Source organism: Triplophysa dalaica, chromosome 5, assembly GCF_015846415.1.
Source record: "Triplophysa dalaica isolate WHDGS20190420 chromosome 5, ASM1584641v1, whole genome shotgun sequence".
In the NCBI taxonomy this organism is placed as follows: Eukaryota; Metazoa; Chordata; class Actinopteri; order Cypriniformes; family Nemacheilidae; genus Triplophysa; species Triplophysa dalaica.
Genome location: NC_079546.1, coordinates 6,086,130 through 6,094,690, shown reverse-complemented (window position 1 = coordinate 6,094,690; position 8,561 = coordinate 6,086,130). Strand labels below are relative to the sequence as shown.

At 37.2% G+C, this 8,561-nt stretch overlaps 2 protein-coding genes across 2 annotated transcripts; one reads left to right on the top strand and one right to left on the bottom strand.

Annotated features, from left to right (window-relative positions):
- The first annotated feature begins 1,455 nt into the window (after positions 1 to 1,455).
- On the top strand, positions 1,456 to 3,748 carry opn1sw1 (opsin 1 (cone pigments), short-wave-sensitive 1). The gene is made up of 5 exons (XM_056747538.1): positions 1,456 to 1,795; positions 1,878 to 2,046; positions 2,122 to 2,287; positions 2,954 to 3,193; positions 3,288 to 3,748. Exons 1-5 carry the CDS (start codon positions 1,456 to 1,458, stop codon positions 3,381 to 3,383), a joined length of 1,011 nt encoding a protein of 336 aa, XP_056603516.1. The 3' UTR covers positions 3,384 to 3,748.
- Positions 3,749 to 3,867: 119 nt separating this feature from the next.
- On the bottom strand, positions 3,868 to 8,561 carry calua (calumenin a). The gene is made up of 7 exons (XM_056747539.1): positions 8,417 to 8,561; positions 7,170 to 7,406; positions 6,537 to 6,730; positions 6,222 to 6,388; positions 6,029 to 6,089; positions 5,674 to 5,873; positions 3,868 to 5,538 (listed from the first exon to the last, which is right to left on the bottom strand). The coding sequence occupies exons 2-7, from the start codon at positions 7,397 to 7,399 to the stop codon at positions 5,434 to 5,436; spliced, it is 957 nt and encodes a 318-aa protein (XP_056603517.1). The 5' UTR covers positions 7,400 to 7,406; positions 8,417 to 8,561; the 3' UTR covers positions 3,868 to 5,433.

Below are 8,561 nucleotides of genomic sequence, written 5' to 3'. Positions count from 1 at the left end.
AAATTGAATCTATTTATATATTTATTTATTTATATGATGATTATAAATGTGCACATGGTTTCTTTCTGTACTGTTCAGGTCCAGGATGTCAATCACCTTCCTGTAACCCAGGTCGTATCATACCCATGCAACTCAGAGACACAGCTTGGTTACAATACAACCCTGGCTCACTGGCGGGCTTCTGACCAACTGACAGCAAGACTTCAATTAACTGGATCATTCAACACATAAAACAAAGCACAAAACTTTATTTCAAAATACAGCACATTTTATGACATTATATTTTTTTAAATAACAGAAGCACTAATTAGAAATATAGCAAATTGTTATTGACAATATTTGAACTGTTATTAAAATATTCCCGGCCTACAAGACAGCACTTACCTGTTTAAAGCAGAGAAAGAAATGGAAATGCCTTCAAGGAGAAATGACAGAAGTGAGATGAGAACTATAAGAAGAGGTTGTATGTATAGGATTTACAGTTTAACCCTCTTTATCTCTCCCCAGATTAGAGAAATTGACCCACAATGTAAGTCTCTGCTAACAAGATAAACTGTCCGTTTGGACGTAATTCCTCCATTACAACAGTAAGGTTTGTGAGGATTTTTAAAGATTGGTTTAGACAAATCTTGTTTCCAGATTAGGGCTCATCCTTTTGCTTGGGGACCTTTAAAATTTGCTTTGCCTTTCACCTGCTTTGAATCTTAACAAGCCAAAAATGTAAATTGCTGGTTTGGCAAAAGAAACTGGGCCAGTTTTACAATACTTTCAGTCACCTGTTACATTACTTTCCGTGTAATTTAGCCTACTAAGTTACGATAAAGGTTTACTGTTTTAGGACGTAGATGCCTGTATTTATCTTAAAGACACCCCATCACTCCATATATATATACATACATGTATAACAAACAGTAAAGACAATTACGGTGTTACAGTCCTCATTTTGATAATTTCTATTGGGTTTGAGTAGTAGGATCAAAACATCCAAACAAGATAACCTAAAAAAATAAATTCCATATATGCCTAGGATCTGTTACATATTAAAAAAATAATGACTTTCACAATTTACTTAATCTTAAAAGTGAACAGTGTTGCCATGATTGTGTGTAGTATACAGTCGGTCCTGTTCCCATCAGACATATTAATTATTAGAGAAAATGTTTCAAATTGTGCAATTTTTTCAAACTGGAACAGAATGGCCTGTTTATTAAAGACTGTGATTTATCAGAACAACACATGTCATCTAAGTATGTGCTTGAAGACATGTGGTGTGTAATACGTATGGACAGGCTGGATTATCCTAGCAACATGTCCGGAAGATCAGCCGGAGGATGATCTGTCTTCTCATCCTCATCTGTCTCCCACCTTTGGGGGATTATATAAAAGGCTATTCAACTCTGGTTTTGTTCAGATTTTGCAAATAGTCGGGTAGTAAAAGGCCCCAGCTATACAGTCATGGATCCGTGGGCTGTCCAGTTTGGGAATATTAGCAAAATAAGTCCTTTTGAGGGCCCACAGTACCATATTGCCCCCAAGTGGGCTTTCTACCTGCAGGCAGCTTTCATGGGCTTTGTATTTTTCGCAGGAACACCTCTCAACGCAATCGTCCTTTTTGTCACCATGAAATACAAGAAACTCAGACAGCCGCTCAATTACATCTTGGTTAATATCTCCGTAGCCGGCTTTATTTTTGTCACATTTTCCGTCAGCCAAGTATTTGTCTGCGCTCTAAGTGGTTATTTCTTTCTTGGACATACGATGTGTGCAATGGAGTCGGCAATGGGATCAATTGCAGGTGAGAAAATAATGTACTATCATGATTGCATTTTGTTCTCCATAAATGACAAGACACATGGTTTTTGATGTCCTTCTCACAGGGCTGGTGACAGGATGGTCCCTTGCTGTTTTGTCTTTTGAAAGATACGTGGTCATCTGCAAACCCTTCGGCACTTTTAAATTTGGACAAAGCCAGGCCCTTGGAGCAGTAGCCATCACCTGGTTCATCGGGGTTGGCTGTGCCACTCCTCCGTTCTGGGGATGGAGCAGGTGAAAAGATATTTATTTTGCAGGATTATATCATAATATCGGCAAAATACACAGAATTTTATACATGTTATACAGATACATCCCTGAGGGTCTCGGCACCTCCTGTGGACCTGACTGGTACACTAAAAGTGTGGAGCACAACTCCGAGAGCTACACTTATTTTCTCCTGGTCACCTGCTTTATCATGCCGATGACCATCATCATCTTCTCATACTCTCAGCTTTTGGGAGCCTTGCGGGCTGTGAGTGTCTCAGATCCTTGCTCTTTATGAATTTACTTTAAAGTGCTCCGACGCAATGCCGGTCAAGTGTACACAAGAAGTTTAACGTGGTATTTCATTGTTTTTTCGCAAATATTTGCCAGAAAGGTATCTTGCTTTAATGCACTAATGCAAACACATCAATCACCTACTATATCTGTTTTGCTTTCATGAAATGCAGCCTTAACATTTTCAATTGCTTTCAATTTTCTCTACATCTGCATTTTATCATGATTTAATGTATTATATTTAAGATTAATTTATGTGATTTCATTATATACTTCTCCCAAAACATTAAATTCTCTCATTATTTTATCACCATCATCAAAACCAGTATATGTCTCTGGATTTATGTATATTAAAAATAGGATATTTTAAGAAATAAGTCTGTGTTTAAGTCCAAGTGGTTTTAGGTCCATACAATAAAAGTCAATGGCAGCCAACGTTGTTTCAAAATAACACCTTTAGCAAAATAACAAAATTGTCTTCAAAATATAATAAGAAAGTCATACTGGTTTAAGTGACATGAAGGAAGTCGAAGTAAAAGCAAAAATTGCTAAATGATACATTTCTTTAAGACATGGATATTTCCCACGGAAAAAAATAAATGACTTAAATATTTCTTAACTGAAATTGATTATTTTGCAGGTCGCAGCTCAGCAAGCCGAGTCGGCTTCCACCCAGAAGGCAGAGAAGGAAGTGTCAAGAATGGTTGTCGTGATGGTGGGCTCTTTCGTGCTGTGCTATGGCCCTTACGCCCTCACTGCTTTGTGGTTTGCATATGCAGAGGACTCGAACAAGGATTACCGTCTGGTGGCTATCCCTGCTTTGTTCTCAAAGAGCTCCTGCGTTTACAATCCCCTAATCTACGCCTTTATGAATAAACAGGTGAGTACACGCACAGCACACAAAAACAGCCATTCATTTAAATAAACAATAGGTAATAGACTCTAATACTTCAGCATCATTTATTTCATTTCAGTTTAATGCCTGCATCATGGAAACTGTATTCGGCAAAAAGATCGAAGAAGGCTCTGAGGTTTCCAGCAAGACCGAAACCTCATCTGTCTCTCCATAAATTCTCAAACACATCATTCATTTTTGGACCTCTTTTCCTATCCCCTCCACGTAATATTGCAAATTTTGTACTGTGACACTATCAAAGGCCAAAGGATGCCAACAAGTCCCTTGCCACAAAGTCACAGCCCGCCATCCGTTCTGAAACTCCAAATACGTCTACTTGTATATTTATTGTATATTACATTATGCCATGGTAAATCACAACATTATGCATTGGTAAGGTAGAATTCTTAATTTTTAACCTGCAAAAGAAAATCTAAAAAAATAAATGTTATCCATTATGTGAATGGAGTTTACTACAGTATTGATAGTTGTCTATTTTTAGAATCAATAAAAATTGTTTGATGCATTCTTCCTCTGCCTGTGAGTCTCTATTATTTACAAACTGAAACGACCTCATCACATTTTTAGTGAAGACCATCTTACAGCATACATATGAATTAAGTTCAATGTCTTGGTTAGAAACTCCAACAATATCAAACTTATTGGAATTATATTTTATTGACAATTTGTTTATACAATCTGTAAAGCACCACTGCACATCAGGGATTGTTTCAGAGAAACTAGTTGACTTGTTTTGGAGAAATCCTTAATGTTAGGGCCACCCCGGCAAAAACATATAGGCCCTCCCCACTAGAATCGATTACAAAACTATAGGCAGTCACTCCAAAACCTTGAGTACTCAAAACATTTAATTAATAAAGTTAAAAAAAAGCCAATGGTAGATGCTAAGTTTTGTAACATGGTACTGCAGGTTGCAAACATCAAATTGTCTGTGAAAGTGGGCAAACAGACTCCAAACAATATCAAGGTGAAACCACCTTCATACATCTTTACCAGTAACATCTTAAACTGGACCTTAAAAAAGCAGGAGCCACACTGTGAAAGTTGAATTATTCAAATATAATGCAAATTCCTGGTGCCACTTGTTCTTACGATCTAGGCTAATTAAGGACCAATGTGGAAGGTGAAAGGCAGAGGCGGCACTAGGAGTGGGTTTAGGGGCCTGAAGCCCCGAAAGTTTTTAGAATTTCAAAAGGTTGAATTTGCCTTTTGCCAAACTACATTCACATCGCATAGGCTATTAAGATCATACAGGCATTTAGTTTCAACAAAATACTTGAAAATGGCCAACAGGTGTTGAATAATATAGTGTATGGCGAGGTTAAGGTAGGTCTTTATTGTCCTAATTAGTTGTCATATATTTAGTCATTTTAATACATGTAATCATTTATACTCTTATCATTATTGCATAATATACAACATTACTTTGTTTGCCTAGGTGTTTTCGAAACGGAAAGAAGTTAAATTTATCAATCAAATTGAGGTAGCCAATCAAATGAAGAAGGGCGGGATTTGCTACACACGGTTAAGGTCCGCTTTAACTGTGAAAGAGCCAGCGCGAAGTAAGTGGCTAAAAGTTTAATATTTGACAAGTTTTATCATTGAAATGTTAGGACGGTTCCAATGTAGCGTGTAAAAACATGTAAAATGCTGGCTGCATCGTTTTTCCCTCTTTTTCTGTTACTATTTGAGCACGATTGACACTCATCAACATTTAAATAATAAACAACCTATGTCCAGTAATGCACAACGCGGTCGCGAACAGATGGATGTGGCCCATTAAACGTTTTTGCATATGGGCCGAGACCTGACTTGCTACACCACTGTATTCAAACACATATGTGGAGGTCTCTGGGCTAAGCCCCGGATATCCACTCACTTTAGAACCGCCCCTGGTGAAATGAAATGGACATAAGGACTGTGCAGAGCCAAAAAGAAATACTTGATTTATCAAACCGCAAAATATGAATAGCTTTTGTCGACATGATAATAATGCTACACTTGGACCATGAATTCAAACACTGCTAAAACATTTGACAGTAAAAACAACCATAAATGTATTTCTGTGTGCAAAAAAGGAAAACAATCCATCGCCAAGTAAACTGAATCTGAGTGTTTAGTGTTGGATTATGGTGTAGCAATACAAAATAAATTATTGACCAAATCAAAGTAAAAGTAATCGTCTAATATACTAAAAAACTCAATTAAAACTCATCATGTCGAACTAACGCCTCTCCAAAGTCAGTTGCTTGACTTCCCACAAACAAGTCGTATTTATTGATTATCTCCTCTTTGGTGAGTAAGCCATCCTGAAAGATAAAAGAAGATTCACTTGAAATTCGTGTTAAGATTGCAAAAGTTGACAATACAGCTTGGGTCCTGTTTACACCTGAACTGATCCCAAGTGGTCAGTCCAGACTGTAGACTGTAATATGCTTCCTCACCTTGTTGGTATCAGACTCGTACACCAGATGTTTGGCTTCAGCTTCGGCATGGTCATAGTCAGCTGGTAGGATCCAGTCCATGGTCTCCTCTTTATCCATCTTCCCATCCTTATTCTTGTCTCTAAACTCTGAAAACTGCTCACGCTCTGTCGACACCCATTCTGGTTCATCCATTTCATCTTCATGGTTGTACATATCACCTGATATTCAAACAGATTCTTAATACAATATTGACACATTTACATAAACTAACACTGTTTTACACTGTTTATGAAGGATCTTAAACAATAGACATATTTGATGTCTAATTTATTTGACAGGGGTTTATCTTCTTAAAATGCTTTCAACCACTCACCGATATACTCTTCCAGGTCAATAAAACCATCACCATTCTTATCAATATCCTCTATAGTTTCCTGTTGAGAGAAATATGGAGAGTTTGTTATAGGTTACACAGAAGCAAAATATTCGTTTTTCCATTTCTCCTCATTAAAAAGCACATCACTGTGCAGAGGTAAAATAGGTTAGAATTGGATGAGTTTACCTACCAACACAACTATGTCCTTCATGTGTTCGTACTCTTCGGGATGGAGGAAGGCCGTAAACTCCTCCTTGTCAGCAATTTGGTCTCCATTTTGGTCTGCCAATTTGAATCTCCGTTCATCTCTGGCCATCATCTGCTTGTAGTTGTAACCATCATCAGGTTCGGGGTCATCTAGAAACACATGAAAAAGTGTTGACACTTCACGAAACTGCTCGACATCAAGCTCTAAAGTTATGCTGGACTGGTTGCTAAACAAAAGGTCCAAACTTTGAGAAAATTAAGTCAACAACAAATCAGGTTGAAAAAGACTACATTTTACCAAGATATGATCCATATGTGACATTCTTATATTCGTCCCAAGAGATCATTCCATCGTTGTCAATGTCAAAGTCCTTCCACTGCCTCTCTACATTGTCGTAGATATATTTCTTCTGTGCCTTTTTAATCCATGCTTTCAACTCTGCCTCTGTGACAAATCCATCCTCATCTGCATCGATCTTATCTACTATTTTACTGGAAAAAAACATCAAAACCTATTAATATAATGAGCCATCTATTTCATTTACATAACGTTTTCAAACATTGAGCCTATAAATATTCGAGTGTGTAAAGTGCCTGCTCTATTGGTCATGATGGGCATTCTTTTGACTGAAGTCTTAAATATTAATGGTTGAAAAACAGTCCATAGCTTCAAAAATCTAATTATAAATAGTATGTTGAGAGGAAATTTCTGGAGGGAATTGTGTATGTATAATATAATAAACAATACAAACTATTATTCACAAATGTATAAAATTAACTCAGAATTTATTACATCTCTGCATGTGGGCGGAGATAAAAAAAAAAAAAAAAAACTAACAGTGACATTAATCACAAACACTGATAATTAATGACTTTAGTTCGCTTATCACTACTGTGCGAATGCCGCCGAATCACTCAAAACAATCCATACCCAAGCCTGTTCTGGCTTTCCTCTGGTGTAAGGTCATCAAAGGTCTTAGCTTCGTCTTCCCCAAGAAATGCATCATGGTCATAGTCGAAGTTTGTCCCATCGTTGTGTTCCTTGCTGCTCAGCGTTGCATCGTGGTGGACCCGGTCTTTCTTCTCTGTGGGTTTGCTGGTAGCATACACCACACACAGTGCAAAGCACATCAACAGAGGTCTGACCTCCATCTTCATCATACAAGCTCTGTGGAAAAAAGATAAGCAGCATTAAATGCCAAAGCAATTCTTAAATCAGACCAAATATTTACTTAACAAAAGAATCAACGTTTTGTGTCAATACAGAAATGCACACAAACAACGATATGATTTCAGTTTGTTTAAATCAGTAAAAGTAAACAATGGTCATGTTTGCGTCATAAACTATGTCTAGAACCACTGTTTAAAGTGGAAAGGAAGAGAAATTATCCTAACTGGCAAAATACCAGACTGTACATGTGACAGGAAGCACTGTCTTTATTGAGGGGGGGTTCGGGAGGGATTTTAGGAGGAAACCCTTTGAGAATAAAAGCATAAAAACATGCTTCCAACATCAATGCAATTCGCAATTGAGAAAAAGCAACAGTTTGCAAACATGTCCACATAAATCAGAGATGATCAGAGAATTGTAACTTAAGCACTGGGAACAAAACACGCAATTGTAGTGAACTAACGTTACTCGTAACAATTGTTATTATAATCATTGAATCTATTAGAACTTATGCGATGATTTCAATTAACGTCGTTAAGTGTGAATGACTAACGTAACGTTACGTTAAATTATGGCGTAAAGAAATGACACAAACTGTAATGCACAGTGAATATGCTCGCTTTTTATCACAAATACTTTCACCGTGACATTAGAAATATGACAAATAAAATAAAACGGTTTTCCATAAACACAAGTAAGAGTCTGAACTTTGGAAACTGTTTCAGTTTGATTTTGCTGGCACTGGGTTAAAATTAAAATACTCTTTTATATAAAAAAAGACTGTAAAATGTTGTAACAAAATGAAACGAACATAGCAGTGTCCTTCCTAAAGAAAATAACGTTAGATTATTTGTAAATATAACGTTACATTAGAGGCACAGACACGGGTCAGCCAGTTAACATTCTGCTCATCGTTAAAGAATCGGTACGCATACGCAGTCAATCGATGCAACAGTCCACTTTAACAATGCAAATACGTAACAAAACACGCATAAAAACATACATACCTTAATTTTCTACGTTGCCCAAAATATTATATACAATAGAGGAGCGTTGGTTTATTTTTCACACCCCTGTGCCACACGGTTTTTTTTTCGGACGGGAGCAGAGCCGAAACCCAATCACAGCGCGAGTAGTGGACTCCATTCTCAT